Below are 23,350 nucleotides of genomic sequence, written 5' to 3' on the forward strand. Positions count from 1 at the left end.
GTGCGTTCTAACCACGTTGTAGATTACCGACATAACGTTGCAACTGAGCGTTTACTTACAGGCAACGTGATGTGGTACTAGAGTACTGTTATAGCAGTCGTATCGTACCCGTCTCTTTTGATTCCAAACAGTATTTATCACCAGCTTATTTCATTTTATGTTTACGCTGTCATGGCATTCCAGCGTGATGCTACACAGGATTCTTAATTTGTAACTGCTAAAGTCACTAAAGAGAGGTGTTTTCTATGATACTCTTGCGTTAATGATTATTTAAGTATGTGCAAAACTCAAGGTAAGAATTGACATTGAAGTAAGCGCTTGAAATAAGCAGTATAAGCCCCGTTTTAAGGTAACGAAAATCTGTTGTAAGCCTAATACCTAAGAAATGTGACGCTCTTGCATTTTGCAGAAATTTGAGGTGCTTATTAAAGTGTGACACGGTTGATTTGGGTTTTGTTATCGATTCTATCGATAGTGCTGCCCCTTGCTCTGGCATGACTGCACAGCTATCTATCAAGGCAAATACACAGCTCATCGTTAGTGTTCCTTTTTTGTAACTTCTACCTAGAAATCTGAGCAAGTAAGTTATGTTGTATTTATAAACAAGCTGAGGAAAAAACTTACGAGCTCGCAAAAATTCACGTGAAACAAACACGCCGTCTTTAGCCTCGAGGATCAGAATAAGGGTTACGCGGAAGAGAGAGTGAAAATGCTTTTATTTTGAGCTTCTAAAGCTGTCAATCAGGCGCACCCTAACGAAAATCAGTACATCATTTCTGTGGTATTTCTGTTTATTATCTATTAATATCAACACAGGTGTGACCTGAATTTGAACATGTTGGATAATTTCTACAAAGGTAGAGCCCTACGTCAGAAGTTGTGCTGTTACGCTACATTGAAGTGACGCGTACAAGGGGATTCCGTGTTTTGCGCATCGTTTTTATGTGTTGACACGCACGTATTCGCAATGCTTTTCCCCGTGCTCATGCTCGAGTGCCTTGGTCAGCCACTTCATATGTAGTGGTTTCAGCGTTCGGTTCTCCTGAACTTGTAGGTTTCCGTCCTCGTCTTTTGGCTCCATCTTTTCCTCCTCTCTGTTGAGTCTTTTCAGGCGGACGATTTTTGACCTCTAAAAGAGCAATGTCCCAAATAAATATTTATCCCTAAAACTTAACACTTGTAAAAGACCTATAGATTTACCATGTCATAAATAAAACAGGAAAGTGATTAGTATAGGGATAAATCTGGCTGATTGGTGTTACAATGCCAACTAGCCCGGCAATAATGCGGTCAGATATGGAAATCGATAGTTGATATCACATTCTTTCTTCATTCTCTTTTCCTTTGCTGACATCAGTCAATGATGCACTGTCGTGCCTGCAACGCCCTCCGTGTACCTCACTTACAAGAATTTTGGCCCTTTAAAGATATCAGAAGCAGCATAAACACGTGGTAGTTCTAATTTTAAAGCCCAAGTAGTAGAGATAAAGCTACAGCAAGCCGAGATGACTGGTGGTAAATAAAGTAAGAGATACAGAAAATCTTATGTGGGAAATATTTCAATTGTTATCAACGCATTCATTTTTTGCTTCACTGTGTCTGCTCCTTACGAGAACATATATTTCTTTAACATCAGTGCTGATTACTTCCACTTTTTCTGTATACATAAAGCGTTTTTATGGTTTTTAAGTTCTTTCCAGTGAATTACCACTGTGAGGCTGCCAAAAATGTGTAAGGTTACAGAAATCCGTTATACCTGTCAATATACATATTTTGTCTTCTTATCTTTCGTGTTTCATGTATATACATACTGAAATAAAATTGAATTGAATATATTTATTCACACGTGGCGCCTGTAGACTCCATTGAGCACTAGAGATTCGTTTGATTCTGCAAGCCAGCTCTTTGAACCTCCGAAAAGTGAACTCACCTAAAGCATAGCCCCACTACTGCCTAGAAGTAGAGGGCCTTTCCGTGAGATTCAACCCCCCGTATGGCTTAGCATATGAGCCAATGTGATGGAAGAGCATAAAAAAAGGTTGCTCATACGTTGCAATTTACATTGCGAACATGCCTGCATATTTACAGCGTCTGTTCAGTGCTCAGAAATATCTTTAGATTTACAGAAAAACTACGTGATTGTTTTGCAGTATTTTGCTCTATACGTTCACAGTGGAACGTAACGTTCGAACAAGAAATGCATACAATACCAAGGTTGCCAGCGGCCATCTGAAAGCATCCACAAGATTCGAAGCACATCAATAAGGATCACAGTCACTATTTTATATGAGCAACCACACTATTTTTGGTGCTTCATAAGTCGCAAGATTTTCACAACCTATTTGGAAGAAATATTGAAGGAAATGATAAATCTCGTATTTTTAAACTTGGAACAATTCTTCCTCTTTATCAAAACTACTCAGAGAAAATATTTCTATGTTAGGGCTCGAACATCGCTAAATAATCGGAGCTATTATGAAGGAAATATTATGTAACATGAACAATATAAATGCTCCAGCCCCTTTTATAAAGAAACCACAACATTGAAACACGAAATGCGCTTTGAATATGTCTTTGCAAATAAGACATAGCTGGTTACTTCTTGCCTTGAGTGCGCTTGCCTTTTAACAAAACATCTATGTTCTAAATTAGGCAAACACGCACATAATGCTATTGCGCTGTAAGCATGGAAGATGGCGGGCACCTAGTACACCCTAAGGTAGTTGTACGGGACAATAAAATCCCAATTCTCAGAAACATTTTGCAACCTAATAAACATTCAGCAGACATTCCTCCTATATTCAAAGTTTATGCTTTCGCATCCGGGCAGCGTACCTCGTGCCATTTTCTGACTAGAGGGTTTCGATTTTTCTCGCCTACACGGCAGCTGTAACGCCATTGTGCCTGTAAGCGTTTAAATGTATGATGCATAAAAGTCTGTTTCTCAATGACTCTAACACAGTGAACATTTCAATAGGAAATTAATGCTGCTGCAAAAGAAGTGGACAATGTTTAACACAACAAATGTGGTCTCCTAATGGGTAGCTGTCAATGTTATGTCGCTGTAGGGAAGTCTTCAATTAAGCGCAAGCCTTTTTCAAAGCTCTGCTAAAAGACTGTGTAGCAAAACAACGCCTTTGTTTTAGAAGAGTTTACATTTTGCCTGCCGGATGTTTCGATGTGCATGTCCTGGCAATCTGTTCAGATCAGAAATGGCACTATTTTGTGAAAGCTAAACTACAGGTGACCGTGTTAAATCATTTGTATTTAAAGACATGAGTTATCGTCCAAAAATTTTCACTCATTAAAATAAATTTTGATTCACCTACCATGACATTTCTTCCTGTAAAAGTCATATTCAAATAACCTATCCTTATCTTGCCGACAGCCGCTGTAATAAAGCAGCCGGCGCATCACTCCTAACTTGTTTTTCTTGAATTCAAACCAGATATCTTGGCAGGATCCACCACGCATAAGCCAAAACCTGCAGTTCATTCGTCTTTGTTTTCGTAGGGGCTTTGGTTTTGCTGCTTGCGTCGGTACTGTAAGGAGAAAATAAAAGTACAGCAAGAGGATGGAATGTTGGGCGAGTTAGTACGGTTGCATAATCTTGGATTGTAGAGCGAAGTGACACGGACAGAGATTAGAAAGGACGAGCAGTCGTCCTGTCTGCTTCTAGTCTCTGTCCGTGTCACTTAGCGCTACAGTCCAAGAAAATAAAAGTACTTTCGTTTTTTTTTCATAGAGTGAGCATCATTCTTCAAGCAGCAGCAAGACTCTACCAGCCATTACGTCTTTTGCAAAAAAATGGGCTGTGTATTTTAATGAGATTAGCAGTCTTTGCCTACTTAAGGCATTTTCGGCCACCCCCCTCTCTCTCTCTGTCTGTCTGTCTGTCTGTCTGTCTCTGTCTGTCTGTCTGTCTGTCTGTCTGTCTGTCTGTCTGTCTGTCGGTCGGTCGGTCGGTCGGTCCGTCCGTCCGTCCGTCCATACGTCCGTCTATCCGTCCGTCTGTCTGTCTGTCTGTCTTTCAGTCTGTCGGTCTGTCTGTCTGTCCGTCCGTCCGTCCGTCGCGGGCCAGTGACCGAAGTTATTTAAAAGCTTGGCCACCTGGTATAAGCTCGTGGGCGTCATGCCTTCATAGTCATTCCACCCTTGCCATTCTAGATTCGTCACTTGAATCTCGATACGCCGTCATTGTCAGGCCTTATATACCAATGTAGTGGCCCAAAATGTCTAATAGCTCAGGCCACTAGATATGTGCTCGCGGTCGTGATGCCATCGTCTTCATTCCATCGTCGTCCCGCCATCACCGTCATACATTCGTCATGCATTCATAATAGCCATAATAGATTGGGCTATTGGGGTCGTTCCATCGTCGTCCCACCAGCGTGGTCATTCGACTTTCATCATGCCGTCGTGGTCGTGCTATCATTGTCAGTCCAGCTTCGTCATCCAGTTTCAGTCCAGCTTCGTCATTAATTCGTGATCATTCCTCCGTTGTCTTGTCATTGTCATCATTGCTTCGTCACACAGTCTCTGTGCCGCATTTGTTGTTATACCACCTTCGTCATTCCAGCTGTGTCATCCGGTTATCGTCACAGCATCATCGTCATCGCATAGTCGTCATGCTGCCGTAGTTATATCACACAGATCAGACCATAAAACATCATTTCATTGTCGTCACGCCACCGTCGTCATACCGCCTTTGACACTCTATCGACGTCATTTCATCATCGTCCCTTGTTCGGCGTCATACAGTCGTTACTATGCTGTGACGATGATGTCACAAGCCAGGGCCACAGCATATTGGGCCGATATTGGAGATAGTGTATGTCGCATGTAGGCAAAGCAAGCGAAGTAACAGAATGGACACTTTTGATTCTAAGTAAACGTGACATTTTAAACTTGGAAAGGCTCACCACAAGGCTGTAGACTTACATGACAAACGCCTGCGCATTGCTACACTGGTGAGTCGTATTCGCAGCAGATGTACGCATAGGACAAGCGTGTATAGTGCACTGCATGCGGTCACAATCATCCTCACACGATGTCTCCTTTTCCTTCCCCTTCTCACTTTACGCAGAGTAAAAAAAATTATGTGGTTTTTACATGCCAAAACAACTTTCGGACTATTAGGCATGCCGTAGTGGAGGACTCCGGTAATTTTGACCACCTGGGGTTCTCTAACGCACACCTAAATCTATGCAGACGGGTGTTTTCGCATTTTGGCCCCATAGAAATGCGGCCGCTGTGGACGGGATTAGATCCCGCAACCTCGTGATCAACAGCCCAACACCATAGCGACTGAGCAACCACGCCGGGTTACGCAAAGTAGCAGGTCAAAGGTCAGTCATGTGTGTCGCTACATCACTTGAATGCTCATCGCATCACCGTTGACAGTTATCGTGAGATGGGCTCTTCCGCGATTTTTTCCTTGTTTTCTGTTAGCTGCTCCGACCCGTCATAGTCACGGAGGCTGTCAGCTTCATGAGAACGCAGACACCTCACGAATGAACCGTATTCTGCGATGCCAAATCAACGCTACAGGCGCTAAAATGCTTTTTAAAGGAAGGACCATACTACCTGCTCGTTTTGGAAATCGGCGAATTTCATCACAGCGCCGAGTTAAGTGGCTGAGTGATCACTTTTTAATTATTGCCTAGTCATTGTGGTGTGATTGGCAATGAACTCGCTGACAGTGAGGAAAGATCGGCCTTTTCTTCCTCTGATGAGGTCCGGATTGCCTGATCGCGACCTGACACCAGCTCCATGATCAAAGCACTCATGCAGGACCTTACAAAAGCATACAGAGCCCACGATGGCAACATTCACAGACGCCTACATATGATCCACCCAGACGGTAAATTCTGTTTGCCCCCGAGGCTTACGCGGAGCAAAACGTCATTGTTACACAGGATTCGGCTGGGCGTTGCTTTCACCCGTCGCTACGCGCACATCAGTGGCCAATCGAACAGCCCTCATTGTAAACACTGGCAGATGCCGGAAACACGAGAACACAGTTATTTATTTATTTATTTATTTCCTCAAAGGTCTCCTGTTGAGGCATTACATGAGACATTATATTTCCCAGCGTATATGCTGGAGCGATGGACGTTAGAAAGTTTCCTAGCCAGTGTTGCCAGGCAAGCACCGTCGGAGGAAATTATCCTCGTCCCACGGCCTGACACTGCAACTTCAATGCGTGTAACTAAAGTGTTGCTGGAGTTTCTGCAGGACACCAAGCTCGACAAGCGGAGCTATCAAGGCAACTGTCTCATGTACATAATCACTCACCACTTCTCATCATCATCATCATCATCATCATCATCATCATCATCATCATCATCATCGTCGTCGTCGTCGTCGTCGTCATCATCATCATTCATCCGAGTACTTTCACTCCCCTTCCCTCTTCCCCAGTGCACAGTAGCAGACTAGAGCGCACTAGCTCAGGTCGACCTCTCTGTCTTTCCTATCAATAAATTCTATTCTCGTCTCTTGATTTTTGAGTGCTAAGTGCGAGGTTGCGGCATCAAATCCTGCCCACGGCGGGTGAATTTCGATGGGGGGTAATGCAAAACACTCCAGCGTAGCGTTAATTGAGTGCACGCGAAAGTTACTAAGGAGGGTGAAATTGTCCCCAGTCCCCCCCGCCGCCTCCTACGGGTTGCCTCATTATCAGATTTTGGTTTTGGCACGTAAAACCGAAGTATTAACTGAAATTATCTGCTCTCTGTCCCCGCAAAATCTGTAAGTTTATTTAGTTACACTTTATCTATATCGCCCAAAATATTGCGCAGGAGGACAAGGTGGGTAGTAGGAATTATAACATATTAGAAATAACATACATTGTTAGTTAAGATTTAATTTTTTCCATACGCAAATAAGGCAACATCAGGCCGTATTTGTCTGTTACACACAAGTACTTTCATAAAACTTAAGACACAATGGGATTGGAGAAATAATGTTGCGGTCTTCAGATTGTCACATGGAAGGGAAGAAAAGATGATTATCAGTTATTCTAAAAACGTCGTCAGGGAGCAGGTTTCATTCCGGTATTGCTCTCAAAATGTCGGAATGCCAAAAGTGTATGCTTTTCGCGGGCATCACAATATATTCCATGAACTGTGTGAACAAGACACATCGTACAACCGGTTGTAAGAGGTCCTTTTGTTGATTGTTGGCCATCTTTTTTCAATGCATACTGCGAAGAAATTTGGGCTGTAGTTCTAGCCTTTGTATAATGAACAGTTTGTATCCCAATTTTTTTTCGAAATACTTGTGAATGGACCATAGTTAATACAAATCTAGCTGCTTGATTTTGAACATTTTTCGTCTTGTCGTGAAATACTGTTTACAAGGGTTCCATGAAATAGAAGCACATCTTACGTACAAAAAGTAAAGTATTTGTTTTACGGATTGTTAAGCTTGCTTAAAATTTGCTTGCTTGGTTAAGCTTGCTTAAAATAAGACAAATATTCTGAGTTATTTTTCCTTTGGAAATAGCAAACAAGGGGTAATGGACATATAGAAAAGAAGTCAATAATTGAATTTTGTTTTTCTGTGAGCTGATTCAACATTTGAGGTAGTAGAGCCTTTGGCTGATTGTCTTCTACTTCATCTGGTAAAATAAATTTTATTCACGCATACCTCTTATTTTTGTCTGAACTGCCTTATCCCCTTTAAGAACTTATGTGCTCTATATTTTCATCAAAGGGCTTTTAGTCGTGATGTGAATGTGAGCATAGGCCGTGGTTGCTTAGTGGCTGTGGGTTGAAAGCACTGGACATTAGCTTCAGTCAGGCTTCCATGACAATGGCATGGTAACGTGCGCGGAAAACTCTGGGAGGACTTGTAACCTTTCAACGTTGGTCAAAACCGTATCTTAGCCTCCAGCTATATCTTCACTGGCAGCCGAGTTAAGGTTTTAGGACCAAAAGAGCACGGCTATTCATTTTTACATTTGGAGGAATCTCACAAAGCTGGAGCTTGTAAGCATTCCCTGTAGTTTTCGCACCTATTCAAGTCTTGTTAGATGTGCAGGCGCAGTTTGAAAATATGAGGCATAATAGGTGAGTACTTCTACGATAAAAAGAAGCCACGAATTCCTCAGAGGAAGTGGGTGACGAAGCAAATGTGGACGTCGCCTTTCGCAGTTGGCTCTGTGACGGCTCTGTCATGGTTAGTGGTTGCAATTTGGTGGTAGGGACAGTGAAATGATGTCACTGAAGGAGGTGGCACGGAAAAAGATATCAAATGTGTAAGCATAGCATGACACACATATCTTACGAATTCCTTTTTCAGAGATGTCAAAACTTCGGTGAATTTCCTTTTCAATAAGGTTCACCAGTTATGTCCAAAAAAGCAGTGGTGGACTCTGAAATATTGTCGAACAGCTAAGGTTCTCGAACTTAAAGTAGTTGAATGGTGTTCCACGTTTAGGCATTAATCCCCCCTTAAGTGATGCTGCTGCGATCCTGTATGAGCGCTTGTGGCAGAGCCACCCAGCTTATTGGGAGGGTGGGGAGGGTGACCTGATCTTCCAACCTCTTTTATTTACTTCAAACAAAATGAGAGTAGTTGGTCCGACAGCTCGTTTGGTAAAGGAAAACATCGAGGCCGCGAAATGAGAAACTAGCCTCACTCAGAAACTTAGATGCTCATCGAGGTACTCTCTGAGAGTGGTTAATTGCAGCATTCTAGTAAAACTAGATATACAACAATGTCAGTGTAATCAGAATGTGGCGCTGAACCTTTTCACACCTTAGCACAGCTGAGAGTGCCGTAACCTGCCCCCAGCGCCCTATGCAAAAATTAGTCAAGGACGGTAATACAAGTCAAAGTAAACCTTGCACAAACGATCGATGGATTTGTGACTAATGCTGCGCAGCTAATATTTGAACTACGAAAATGCACAAAGTGGTTTCTTTGAGGCTTTCTCCTAAAGGTTCTCCAAGCTATGTGTGTCTGACATTAGTAACTTCATATTGGTTTGCATCATGAAAAGTAAAATAAAAAGGCATGTTTCTCACAACTCATTAGCTAAGCAACGATAAACTGTTTCCTTGCCAGTACTTACGCATTGGACATGTAGTAGTGCATTCGTCATGAGTGTCAAATCGGTTAACGCATTCATGACAAACGAAGCCTTTTTCGCATTTACTGGTTTCATTGCTATAGCTCCAGCTCAAGAGGATGGTCTCGCAGCCTTCCACTGTTGTTTCCTTTAGACATCTTTCATCTAGTCCTTGGGTACCTGAGTAGAGCAAAAAAGTAGGATGCATTTGAATCATTTGGAGCAGACGCTATTCGGAATACGCATATCCGATGTTGATTGACGAGGCAAACACCTCCTTTGTCAAAAGCACCTGAGCACAAATTCCGTGATGAAATAACTAGTAATAACCACAACGTTAATGTAACCCCCATGTTTTTCTAATGAGGCGGAGACTACTCTTATATACCTTGCATCAAAAGAATACGAAACATGACATTTGTGAATGTCCTACCTGCGGATGTGACAATATTTTTCTTTATATGGAATGCTGAGGAAAACAGAAATGTTCAAGACGTCTGACTGCAGGTTGCATCGCGTACAGTGGTTCACTCTTGATTAAAGAGGCATGCAAACGAGCATGAATGCATTTCACATAAGATTAATTTCATAACGTTCTCTCACCTTTTTCACCAGCACTAGCAAGGTGCGATGGAATGACACATATGCCTAAAAGAAGATATAGTACGTCAGCATGGCCCATTACAACTGTTGGTGATATCCGAGCGCGTGGGGCAGTCGTGGGACATCAACTATTCGTTCTCCCTCACAAAAAGAAGAGTCGCCGTACACCAGGTTCTAATAAACAGAGCTCACGTAAAGCATTGTTCTTCTGACGCTCCCAAGGCCATGGACTTTCCTAGCAAATGAGTTGATGTAGAGCAGTGCAGCTTATGGCGAGTAACAACGGGCGAAGCGCCACCGCATTGTGTTATACCCGTTGTGTCTACCTCTCCCCAAGACTGGGAAGTTTCGCAGCAGCTGTTTTGTGATAAAAGCGGTAAAAGCGACCTCTTTTTTCAGTTCACCAGCTTGACGGAACGACAGCATGAATGGCGTGGTGCGCACAAGCCAACGTTGCATAGTGCGCAGGTGCGCAGAAGGAACGTTGCGGCACAACGTGGTCACTACGTTCCTTCTCCATCATTGTCGGCGTTCGTCATACAACCGGCCGTTTTGAGTAATACGAAGCAGCATTGCGAGGTGCTGCATAAATCTTGCGAGACTTCGTATGGTGCATGTTATACACATGCAGGCGTTTTCAGGCATTCTCATGAGTAATGTATTTTGGTAAACTGCATGAATCCAAATGAAAAAGCCTGCACGGTCATCGTTTTGTTGAGAAAGCCAGATTGTAGGTACATTTGTAATACCCAATGTCGCGCAGAAGGACGGTATTTTCGTAATTTTGTTTACGTCTATGTGCTGTTGTCATATTCATTACCATTGTGTGTTCATACGTATTAGTGGCCATCTGTAAATGTGAAGGCCTCTCCCTGAAGTCTAGCTACACTTTCCTGGAATTAGCAGCCACATCCTTTCTTCAGAGTCTTCGATATCTCCACGCTAAAGTAGCACTAAGGGGAAGGCTGACGTAACTTTTAAGGAAGCAATGTGAAGTTTCTTTGAAGAAACCTGACATTTCATGGAAATCTTACCCTGTGTTTGTGTTTGTGCTTCAACCTATGTAGCACAGCGGAAACGTAAACGTAGATGAAGCCGAAAGAAACAAATGGGCTGGCACTGAACTGACATGCAAATGAAAGATTTAATAAAAATATTACCATTTTTTACATGCACGAACAAGGAAAAGAAGCACTGAAAACACACCTGTGCTGTTGCCGCTTTTCTTTTTTCGAATTCTTGTGTTCGCTTGGGCTACGACAAATAAAATGAAGCTATATCAATTTGCGAATTGTCAGTTCTACTAAAGTGTACGCGTGTGTTCCTATGTACGCCAGAAACGTAGCGAAGATGTCTCTGAGATTACATCTGAGGTGACCTGTAGCAGCATTTCCCAATATTTATTCCGTTTTATTTATTTATCATATCCCGCAGATATTTCACATACGACCAAGCCGGAAAGGATATTTTTTGTAAATCAACTATTAAAGGAACAGACATGTCAGTAGTGGTACAGCTCGCCAACAAGACAAAGACAGCGAGACAATGAAACGAAGCCAGCAAAACAACCATAGCGACTGAATGTGCAGACGTAAAATATACAAAGCAAGTCCACAGTAGTTAAGAGGATGCGTAAAAAAAACCTTCTAAAATAATAAGGTCAGCCTGCATCAAGGAATACCATCTTGCACTCCCTTCTTCTTGAAATATCATTGGAGAATCAACAAAAAAAAGTAGCTAGCACTCTAAGAGTTTTTGAAAGTAAAAACTGCCAATTTAAAGCCATTAAATTCAAATTTTGTTCGCAGAAAGTAGATTAACTTCTTCTTATTCTTCGAGACTTGCCCTTTTACTGTGTCTCCTTTGCGCTACCTTTTGTTAGATCTCTAGCCGTTTTTCAACTATTTTACAGAGAAATGTAGCAAACCTTCCCATACTTTGCGATCAACACAGGTGCGTCTAAGTTTTGACATACGGCGAAGTACGCTTTCCGTTGTACTGGGGACGGCTGTTTTTTGTTGAGAATTGCAGCAAGAAATGCAGCATGACATCTGAGGTCATGCTGCGTTCTTTGCATACTTACAAGAAGTTCCTTTGTTTTTTGACTGGAAAAAAGCTTATGATTACCTTTGTCATTTCTTTCCAATAGTAAAAGTTTCAACCAAGCCCACAAGGTAACCTTTAAGTGCTGTCGCTGTCGCCCGGACATCTGAAAGGGAAGTTGTCGACTGCGGGATATTAAGGCTCGCTTCTAAGCTGGTGGTATTATCGGCGCATGGTAACGAGTGGATAGGTTCCTCACATTGACGAACACAGATATTCCTAGTGAAAATCGGACTGCCGCCTAGACCGTGGGGCGAACTTTGCACAGAAGCAAGCGCTAAAATGACGCAATCACTGTGCTTATTATTCAAGACTTGCCCTTTTACTGTGTCTCCTTTGCGCTACCTTTTGTTAGATCTCCAGCCGTTTTTCAACTATTTTACATTTCTCAGTCGAGAAATGTAGCCAACCTTCTCATACTTTGCGATCAACACAGATGCGTCTAAGTTCAGATGTCAGATACGGGGTACGTTTGGAAGCAAAGTTGTTATTAAGACGAAACATATCTTAAAATAAGTAATAGCGACACAAATACTCTACGTGAAATGAAGTTGTGGTCGCCAATTTATTTCACCAAATCTTTCTTTTCGCACCTTTGCGCATTAAAGCCAACATCCTATTATTAGAGAAAAATTGCGATAAGCAGAAATTCCTCGAACTGAATTGCCTCCTAATTAGTCACTATTGTATTAGGATGATGCAAAAAATATTCGTAATAGCAAGAAAAGTTTCTCGACTCACTATTAATGTAACCAAAGAAGGAAGCGCTAAACAATTTTTGAAGAGCAAGAAAGGATATGATGTGTATTTTTGCAACATCTATCTTCTATCCAGAATACCATCCTTAAAAAGTGTTTGCGAAGTCTCAAGAAAGTATTTTTGGATAAGTGTTGTCATTTTTCGCGAAAACAAACTGGTGGCTGATAGTGAGAGCAGCTGGGGCTCGTGATATACGCGTAGGTAATCACGATCTATCATGATCATGATAACGAACATTTGCCATGGCTAGCACCCACTAAAGAGCGGGGTGGGTTGCAGGCGCACTTCTTTCTTCTTGTCCATGCCTGCCACTTCTTTTACACTGTACCCACGTCTGCACGCAGCATTTTCCCTCTTCTTGCGAAAGAGCATCGGCTTGATGCTCAAGAAGCGGTGTAAAAACGGGGAAAACATGCTCAAGGCAGATGCTGGTGCATGGAACACAGTGACAGCTACAGGAAAGCAAAAGGAGCAGCAGTGGGGAACCATGACGTGTACAGTCTCAATAAAGAGAGAGGTAACCGCATTAGCGACAAATAGGAGCATAAACATAAATTTGAATAAATAATAAAGAACAACACGAGTGCGCAACTTATGGTTTCATGAGTACAACGTGAACTATGCAGGGCCATGTTGCTGTCTATGCCGTGTTTGGGCCGTATTGTGCGGAACCACTTCGGAATTCACATCACTAATGCGGCACAGCGCTGTGTATGGATAGAAGTAATGGCTCAGCAACTTATGTGAAAGACCAGTGGCGAACAGGGGTCCACCCTGCACTTGAGCTCCGGCATTGTAAGACAGCTGTGTGTGGCAAGCGCTAAAACGCCATGCATCTGCTTTGCCGTGCATCCGCCGTGTCATGCTATACCGATGTATGCCCGCGCGAACTGGTGAGCTTTCTCAGCGCGCCAAGCAAATTCTTCGGCGTCCAAGGTTAGGTACTTGGCGTCTTGATACGAAAGCAGAGCATACGGCATCGCCAGAACTTTGTGCCTGCAAAAAAGGCGAAATGGTGCAAAGCGCCTGGTTTATTGTACGGTGGTATTATGCGCGAAGGCCACGAAAGGCATGATGGGATGCTCTGTTTCGTGCTGGATGTCAGTGTAACTATAGTTATCACGCATGTGATGGTCTTGTTTATTCGCCCACAAGTCCTTTGGACTGCGGCTGGTAAGCAGTCGTTTTTGGATGCCAGGTTTTGCTTAACTAAAGATTTTCATCTATGAGCAGCACTGTGAACTCCCTCCTCTTTCTGTGATTACAGTGGACGGGGCACCACGACGCAGTACCATGTTACACATGGAGAACAGCGCTACCTCGAAGCCGTGGCTCCTGTGAGCACCTCTGTCTCGGTATAGCGGGTGTAATAGTTAGTCGTGACACTTACCCACTTGTAGTGGTTGGCTGACACAGGAAAAGGCCCAAGAATGTCCAAGCCGACTTGGTCGAATTGCTTATTAGGTTGCAATAATATGTTGCAATAACCCGACTGATTCCAGGGACTGTGGCTTTCGCCTCTGACATTCACGGCAGCATTTAACATATGGTTTGACGCTTGCGGAGAGCCAGGACCAGTAATAATACATGACGCGCAATCTAGAAAGCGTTTGTGATGAGCCTGGATGGCCTGGCTTGGACTCACCTTGGCAGGCGAAAAGAATATCGTCCCGCAAGTCTTTTGGAACCTCGAGGAAGTAGACTCGATTGTTCGAGTGGGAGTTTTTCTTATAAAGCACGTTGTCTCAGACAGAAGGATGTCACTGTGGGATATAGATGGCGTGGTGTGGTTGACAGGTGATCCTCTAAGTGGTCAATGATTGGTCGAATTTCAGCGTCGTCAGCTGACGTCGGATCAAGTTCCACGCAGTAATGGCGCCCAGAAAGTAATATTAATATTTGGGGTTTTACGTGCCAAAACCACTTTCTGATTATGAGGCACGCCGTAGTGGAGGACTCCGGAAATTTTGACCACCTGGGGATCTTTAACGTGCACCTAAATCTAAGCACACGGATGTTTTCGCATTTTCGCCCCCATCGAAATGCGGCCGCCGTGGCCAGGATTTGATCCCGCGACCTCGTGCTCAGCAGCCCAACACCATAGCCACTGAGCAACCACGGCGGGTGGCGCCCAGAAAGCCGTCTTTGTCCTCTGACTCTTGACTGACAGATTTGCCGGGTGCACGCGGCAGTGTGTCAGCATTTTCGTGCTTGCAGGCACACTTATAAACGATAGCGACGTTAAATTTCTGTATACCCGCAAGATCTACCATGGCTGTTGTCCTGAAGAATCCCGTATCTTTACCAGCCAGCGTAAAATCTTGTGGTCTGCCATCACATTTAAGAGAGGGCCATAGATATATGGGCGTAGCTTAGTGGTTGTCTACACGACCGCGATATGCGCTTTTGCCGTGGTGGAGCAGTTCGCCCTCGCAACGGCACAGCGAGCAGCTGATATAAGCTACTACTATTTCAATGCCGTCTTGACGTTGGATGAGTACTACGCCAACAGCAATGTGACTGGCGTCACTATGCACCTCGGTCTCAGCTTCATCGTCAAAATGTGCAGGGGCGAGTGCTAAGTACACGCATTGCTGTACCTCAGCGAAGACTACCTGTTGCTCATTCGTTCAGGCAAATGGCGTGTCATCCCTTGTAAGGCACGTCAGGAGTTCCGCCATCCTGGAGAAGTTTCTGATAAAATGGTGCGATAATATGCGCACAAGCCCAGGAAGCTTCGTGTGGCCTTCTAGTTGACAGGAAGAGGAAATGCTTGTATAGCTGCAAGCTTGTCCGGATCGTGTCGCAAACCTCTGGCACACACATTATGTCGAAGAAACTTCATCTCTTCGTAACCAAAGTTGCAATTTTCTAGTCTAAGCGTGATGTCAGACAGTCGAATTGCTTCTAGTACACTCCGCAGATGGGGAAAATGTTGCTCAATTGTTCTATAAAAGACAGCTACTTGATCAAGGTACACAAGTCTGCCCTTTCATTCCCGCGAGGACTGTCTCCGTCCTTCACTTGAAATTTCCTGGAGCTGCACCACGTAGTGGGCTCTACACAAGACAAAAGGGAACACTCGAAATTCGTAGAAGCCATCAGTAGTCACAAATCATTCGGTCTCGTTCGTCTACATCTATTTGCCACTATGCGCTCTTGAAATCGACTGACGAAAAACACTGTGCGCGCCGCACTCGATCTAACGAGTCGTCGATACAGAGCAGTGCGAAGACGTCCTTTTTAGCTACTGTGTTGAGCTTTCGGTAGTCGACGCAAAAGCGAACTGTTCTGGCTTTCGTTTAGACAACAACCGAAGAGGAATATGAGCTGATGGAAAGCTTGATAACGCGGCGTTGAAGCATCTCTTTTGCTTGCGCCCGAATCACTTGGAATTGTGTCGGCCGACACGCGGGAGGGATGCTGACGCTTTGGTCGTGCGTCGTCACATGAAATCATCCTGTGTCTTGTAATTGAAGTCTGGTGGACTTCAGAGGAACTTGCGAAACACGCCTTGAATCCAAGCAAGAGCTCGCGCAGCGCTGCCTGGTTGTCTTTCGATAGCTGGTAATTAATGGTGATATTGCCCAGTCTTTTCTCAGCCATCACCAGTTCTGAAGAAGGGAGTACATTCAGCCATTTTCGCTATTTCATCGGCAAACGCTATCGATGTGCAGCAAAAACATTTCTCGCGGCTCGTTCGTAACCTTAGTAGTAGCAACTGAGATTGGCCCTCACCAAGCTATAGCAGAGCCCTAGCGGAACAAACTCGTTGCGTCAGTAGATGCGGCAACTTACTTTCTGCGACCACTTCACCTTCGCGCATTTCACTGCGCATCACTTCGACTAGGACACTGACTTGTCGAGGAAGCGTAACGCTTTCGGGGGAAACACTAAGCGCGTCGTCACGTCACTTTCCGTGGTTCCCGTCGATTTCCCGGTCAGCTGACAAGGTGACTACACCTCCCCGTAGGTCCACAACAGCGCCGTATTCCTGCAGATTCCTCACGTCGCGGGATCATTTGCGTAGAGCAAGTTCACCACGAATGTCTATCGTCGAATCCCAACTGTTGTCGCGCAGTTTCCCAGTGAAGTGACGACGGGACCACCAGGTGTTTGAATCTGCGAGGCATGCAAGGGTGGTATTCCTTCCTGTAGAGCGGCGCCGTCTTCCCGCTAAGACAAAATAGCCCGCTCCGATATCCGCAAAAGCGCTAGCCGCGTAACCGCCGATCACCACCGGTGCGCGAGCGTAAGCCAGTCATTCCGTTTTGCTGCAGTTGACGTCGGATCGGTACACTTCCTTATATGCATCGATCGGAGGTCTTCAGAGCTTCAAGTGCCAGGAGCTTCGCTCCGAAAGATTGCTGTAGTTAGTTTTCCTGGCGAGGACATGGTGATCTTGTGCTAGAATATAGTTAGTGCGGCGCTTAATATATCCTTGGCCATGGCGAGCTCGACTGCTACCCGGTGGGCGGTGACAGGCGCTCGTGAGCCAGATAGTCTTCAATGCCTCGAAGTCATTGGCCATGTCGGTAAGGTGGCAAGTCGGCAGAATAGCCCCGCCACCCGAGGCATTCATATGAGCATTACTGGTACAAATGCTTTGCCTCACCGCAGTGGGAGCACAAAGGATGGTGGTCCGGTGTTCACGAAGCATCGGATTTCTGCGGGAATGTGCATCGACAATGAGCGTGATGCACCGGTTACTCCGTCTGAAGCACAACTGGAGGAGCGGCAAGGGGAAGCGCTGGAGGCATGCGTCGTTCTTCGGTGTACTATCAGCGGCAAATGAAACGTGAACAGCGGAGCGCGTTGCCCAAACATATGCAAAGGTATAGTGCGCGAAGTCCAGTCATCACCATTTACAGGGGCGCAGATCCGATCTGGCCGCATGGCTCTGGTTTTAGAAGGAAGCAAACGGCCAAGTGCGCTCGGCACGCCAACAGCGGCCGTCGTCACGGCTTCCAGTGATACTGTGCTGACCAAGTTTACCGATTGAAAGAAATAATGCAACGCACAATCGGCAAATAATATCAGTGAGTCTATAGTTATGGCGGTGCGAACTGCACCACGCGCACTGCTGTTCGCGCCGACAGCGCTCACTGTTTCCGCAAACAGTGCGATAATACTCGCCATATACTGCCCATTTTGGCTTCTGTTCTTTTTTTGTTTTCATTTTCTCCCTCTCAAATCTAAGAACCAGAACAGAAGGCAAAATATTTTGCTATGGGGAGATCGCGCGGTGCGGCCAAACCCGTAGTGCGCGCCTGTCAATGGTGATGACTGGACGGTGTGAGGACTCCCTTCTTACCTAACTGACCACTAATCTGGCATTTTGTACGGCGGTTTGCGCGAGGAACACACGGACAAGTACTGAAGGCACAGACAATAGAACAGCAAATGATAAACGGGCATTCTTACTGAAATGCACGGTAATTTGCCGTAAACATCTCCTTGAAGCTTCATCTAGCAGTGAAAAAAAATGGTACGAGTGCCGAAGCGCAGCTGATAGTATTGGCGCTGTTGCTTTAGGTTGGCAGGGACAAAACTGGCCTCACCGTTTCTCCCATATGCAGCTACCTCACATGAGAGTGCGCCTTTGTGTTCAGATTTCCTCCTTCGACTCCAAACGTAATATGCTGAGCGATAAACTTGGGAATACATATATTTGTGTACCCTCGCTTTGGAAGCCTGAAACAAAATGAAGTTGACTTTTAAATGAGAAAATTTTAACGTTTGTTTTACTCGACTTATTCGTCGAAACTGTGGAAGCAAACGTGCATGATTCTCTTACGCAAGCAGCATTTTTGCAGCTAGCGTACGCTTGTTGAAAAAATCACTGCGATTTTGCCTTTGAGGCCTGGCAGATGTTGCTATCCTGTATTTTTAGCCTAGAAGGAAGCTTAGGGGCCCATTTTATGTTAGAGTGAGTGCGGTGGCGTAGGAACAATTGATGTGAACCTTACGGCTGCCTCGAAGGTGCTAATCAACGTACAAGAGTGGCGCACTTGTGTTCTTCTGATCTGCAGACCTGCTAAGTATGGTGTCTTGAACCAGCACTGACACCGCACTATGAAATCAAAGCCCCCTTCTTAAAGAAAGAGGGAGAAACGTGAAGCTTTCCCCTATGCAAACTGAATGAAAGTCCATAGCCAACGACCACGCAACGAACCCAAGAATTGTTGAGCGACCAGATTCTATAGATGCGTTATGTTATTGCTTGTTTAGGATTGTATTTTTGTAAAGCTGAAGTTGGAATGAAGACACATTTCGTTAAATTGCCTAGCCTTTATTTTGGATCCTGTAGCTCTGATTACACGCACACACTCACGCTTTCACGGACGACTCTACACTTGCGTTCGCGTACGGCAGCCTGTTCTTCTGCCATGCGCTGTCCCCGCGGCCTACACTCTTAAGCACTATTGCAGCCTTTGGGTCGTACCTTACCACACAACAATAAACGTCATTTGTCTTGTCCGCATTTCCTTTCTTTAACGCCGCGAGCTCGGTACTTCGCAGTAAAGAGCGGCATGCGCGTTATAAGCATGACATAGGATTCCCGACAGGGATGTAGCGGGAGCACCGTTTTCAAGAAAGGAAACGCAAGCAAGGCAGATGATCGCTGTATGGCGGATATACACCTTTTGTCTACACTCTAAAGAAATGCTTACCCCCTTTGGGGTGTATATCTACCACACAACAATAGTCACCTGCTTTGCTTGCGTTTCCTTTCTTGAAAACACCGCTACTTTCTTGTCGGCAATGCTATGTCATGCTGATAACCCGCATGCCGTTTGTTGCTGGGAAGTACCGGGCTCGCCGCATTAAAGAAACGAAATGTAGACAAGACAAATGACGTTTATTGTTGTGTGGTAAGACACGACTTCAAAGGTGTAAACCTTCCTTAGAGTGTGCCTTGCTTGGGAAAGTTGAATTAGGCGCACAACGGCGGGATTGACCCACTGTCGCCGAGAAGACAAGCGGGATGTTCTAATCATTAGGCCACAGCCCCACGAGTACTTAAGCCGTGCGAATGGCAACTAGGTTTTTGAATGATCGCCGTCTGAATCGCATTACGTAACACGGGAGAGGACATGCGCTGTGCACTCGGAAGATGCAAAGCAGCAGTTTTTAGAGAGCTTGTAACGTTGATGATGGGGTTTGGCCAAGAGCCTGTGGTATGACCTTGCGCTGTCATTCAAGTAACCATAACCAACACAAGCCTTAACACTTTTTATATATATTCAAAGAAAACTTCCCCCTATGTTGATTAGAAAGCGGTGGTTGCATCTGCTTGAATGTTTATTGCGATTAGCCTTCTTTACCTCTTTCCTGAGTTTTGAGCAAAATCAATCTATCTATCTATCTATCTATCTATCTATCTATCTATCTATCTATCTATCTATCTATCTATCTATCTATCTATCTATCTATCTATCTATCTAGTCTGTCTGTCTGTCTGTCTGTCTGTCTGTCTGTCTGTCTGTCTGTCTGTCTGTCTGTCTGTCTGTCTGTCTGTCTGTCTGTCTGTCTGTCTGTCTGTCTGTCTGTCTGTCTGTCTGTTACAGCTTCTTACACAGATACCCAGTTACCCAAGTTGCATATTGGCTTAGGGCAACGGCTACCTCCTCGTGTTTGCGATGGCACGATGTTCGTTCTATTGTTGTCATTCCAGCTTCGTCATCCGACTTTCGCCAGGCCTTCGTCTTCATCCCGTTCTCACCACACAATCGTCATGCATTCGTTGTGACACCGCCGTCGCGGTGCCGTCGCGATCGCTGCGTTGCTGTGACTAAAGCTACGTCATGCGACTTTTGTCGAGCCATCGTCGTTGAACCTTTGTCGTCGTACACTCGTCTTCTTCCTGTTGCCATTGTCCCTATGGTCGTTGTGATGTATGTGTTGTGATACTGTCGACATAATGCCATTGCTGTCGTTCGATTCCCGGCGCTCCAACGTCATTTGCGACTATCATTACATGGCAAGCGAGACTCAAAAAAGAGAAGATGGATGGTACAGCACTTAGCTGGGCAAGAAGGACAGACATAGTTTATAGCACAGCAAATATGTTGGTACCATCATTCGGGCCTTCTTTCTCTCAGATCACTTGCAATATCTTGTACGAACTAGGTCAAATGTCTAGCCTACCCATTATGCTGACGTCGTCACGCCATCTTCCTCACATGGCCGTCGCCAGGCCATTCCTCATGACACCGTCGTCCTGCTTTTATTTTACGGTCGTCATCACTTCAGCCACGTCATATTACCATCGTCCTTCTGTCGATGTCCATCCTTTGTCAGTATACGGTAATCACGTGGAAGTCATTTACTCGTGATTACGCCACCGCTGTCATGCCATCGTCGAGACTGCGTCCTTTCTGCTACAGTCCTTATTACAAATGCGTTGTCACGCCTTCCTAGCATTGCGACTATGACCATATCATTGTCATCCCTCCAGCTTCTTCACTCGCAGCTCGTCAGGCTCTCATCGTCACCCCAATCGTCATCATACAGGCTTCGTGACAAAGTGGTCGTCAAGCCATCCTCGTCATACACTCGTCGTCATCCTATTTTGTTCAAACTGTTGTCATGTCACGCTATTCATTGCGTCGTCATCATGCATTTTTTGTAAAGCCGCCGATGTAATGCCGTGGCAGTTGTTCCGTCGTTGTAATTATAACTTCATCATCCCACTGTCGTCATGTCATCGTCGTCACAGAGTCATCGTTATACCATTGTCGGCATGGCGTGGTTGTAACGCTGTGGTTTTAGCATTGTCATGACTGTCCAATAATGGCATTCCTTGTTCGTCATTCCATTGTAATCATTTTGCCGTCAGGGACCATTAGAGATGCTATATAAGCTTGACTTCAGAAGTAGGGTGTCGCTGATTTGTTACATTGCTAATCGCATCACGGCCAACTATCATCTTGAGAGGAGTTATACTGTTCTTGGAGCAATTCTTGGTTATTAATTCAGAAATATCCCTAAAGGCCCTTCCATGAGGACGATACATATGCGGTGTGGAATGGACATGACTTATAACATATATGCACACACGATTTCAGTTATAGCATTGGATCGCAGAGGAGTATGGGGTCTAACGAGCAATTTGCAATGTATTCAAAATTCACTGTTATTTGGCTTTGAGCTACACTTGTGCACAAAAATTGGCCCCGGACGTTCAAGCTTCTCCTTTAAGAGTTGAACGCAATAGCATTCGAAGATCCCTGGCTGGTTCTCACGCTTGCCGGCAGAAGAGCTTATGTAACCGTAATGTTTACCGGAAAACGTTGGTGGTGAACGCTATGCGCGAAGCCGAGCTTTGTAATAAATATGCAGCCTCTTGTGTAGGCCGGTATTCTTTCCCACTTTCAATATTTCTGTCGGAGAAGATTTAACATAAAATGCATGCGCTGCCGGGGTTTGTTTTATGACATTCGCTTGTGGGCTGCCATTCTCAAAATTCCGAGGAATAATTTGGTAAAGAATGTAAGACAAGGTGTGAGCAGATTTAAATATATAAAGACAACCTTAGTGCCATATAGAATATATTGACACGTGTACTTGTTAATCTTTTCCAGGTGACCGCTAGTCACCGCCTAACAAATGTTATAACACAGCGCAGGACGCGCCTGCATGCATCAGAAGTTACTGGAATGTTATCGATGGTTCCATCCTCTGTCGGTCACCGAAGCTTAGGTAATCCGATTGGATGTATGCTCGCGCGAATAGTGTAGAACTTTCTGGAAGACACGCGTGTCCCAGCGATTACTCTGGAACATTCGACGACTGATCTATAAAAGCCGACGTGCTTGACCCGCTCATCAGATGTTGAAGATCGCCAATTGTGTTTGCCGCGGTCGCCGTTCATTAGGTGCAGCCTGTCTTTGTGGGCACAGGTTCGCTGAATAAAAGTTAGTTTCGTCTTCCACACTATTGCTACTGTGCTACTGTCACGGCGGTGCAAGAAACAACACAGATCACGCCGTTTAAGCTGGTTTACGGCAGGAACTTGAAGACGACTCTCGACGCCATGCTGCCGCGCATCACCGACGAAGACAATCTTGGCGGCACTACCTATCTCCAGAGCGTCAAAGAAGCCCGACTACTCGCCCGCCTACGGATAAACACTAGCAGCGTACCGACAGCCGGCACTACAACCTGCGACGGCGCTACGTCGAGTACCAGCACCGTGGCCGTGTTTGGGTCTGGACCCAGATACGCCGACGAGGACTCGGTGAGAAACCATTGCGACGCTATTTCGGACCCTACAAGGTCATCCGACGTATTGGCGAACTGGACTATGAGGTCGTGCCAGACGGCATTTCGCATTCACAGCAGCGCCGCGCACGATCTGAAGTGGTCCACCTGGTGCGTCTTAAGCCCTTTTGCGCACGCTGAAGAACTCCCTTATTTTGTTGTTTCTTTGCTACGGGTGTTTCTGTTTATTACTTTCGTTTGTTTGCAGCATCTGGACAATGCTTTTTAAGAGGGCGGTAATGACACGTGTAATTTACTTTTTCCAGGTGAGCGTTTGTCACCAAGAAATGTTATCGCACACCGCAGGACGCACATGCATGTATCGGAACTTTCTGGAATGTTATCGATCATTCCATCCGCTGTCAGTCACCCAAAATTGTGTAACCTGATTGCATGTATGCGCGACGCGAATAGTGTAGAACTTTGTGGAAGATAGGCGGGTCCCAGTGATTACTCTAGAACATTCGACGACTGATGTATACAAGAAGCTTGAGCCGCTGATCAGATTTTGACGATCGCCGACTGTGTTCGCCGCTGTCG

At 45.0% G+C, this 23,350-nt stretch overlaps 1 protein-coding gene across 1 annotated transcript; it reads right to left on the minus strand.

Moving 5' to 3' along the window:
* Positions 1–737: 737 nt before the first annotated feature.
* LOC142564140 (uncharacterized) lies at positions 738–9,868 on the minus strand. The gene is made up of 4 exons (XM_075674999.1): positions 9,683–9,868; positions 9,083–9,259; positions 3,330–3,542; positions 738–1,129 (listed from the first exon to the last, which is right to left on the minus strand). Exons 1-4 carry the CDS (start codon positions 9,759–9,761, stop codon positions 984–986), a joined length of 615 nt encoding a protein of 204 aa, XP_075531114.1. The 5' UTR covers positions 9,762–9,868; the 3' UTR covers positions 738–983.
* Between the last annotated feature and the right edge of the window lie 13,482 nt (positions 9,869–23,350).

Source organism: Dermacentor variabilis, chromosome 11, assembly GCF_050947875.1.
Source record: "Dermacentor variabilis isolate Ectoservices chromosome 11, ASM5094787v1, whole genome shotgun sequence".
Lineage (NCBI taxonomy): Eukaryota > Metazoa > Arthropoda > Arachnida > Ixodida > Ixodidae > Dermacentor > Dermacentor variabilis.

Bases quoted from the DNA above. Each gene is read 5' to 3' on its own strand.
- LOC142564140 (XM_075674999.1), bottom strand. From the start codon at position 9,761: ATGGGCCATGCTGACGTACTATATCTTCTTTTAGGCATATGTGTCATT. The intron at 9,260-9,682 runs GTGAGAGAACGT...TGCTCTACTCAG, and splicing joins TGCTAGTGCTGGTGAAAAAG to GTACCCAAGGACTAGATGAA. The intron at 1,130-3,329 runs GTAGGTGAATCA...TTGCTCTTTTAG, and splicing joins TTACAGGAAGAAATGTCATG to AGGTCAAAAATCGTCCGCCT.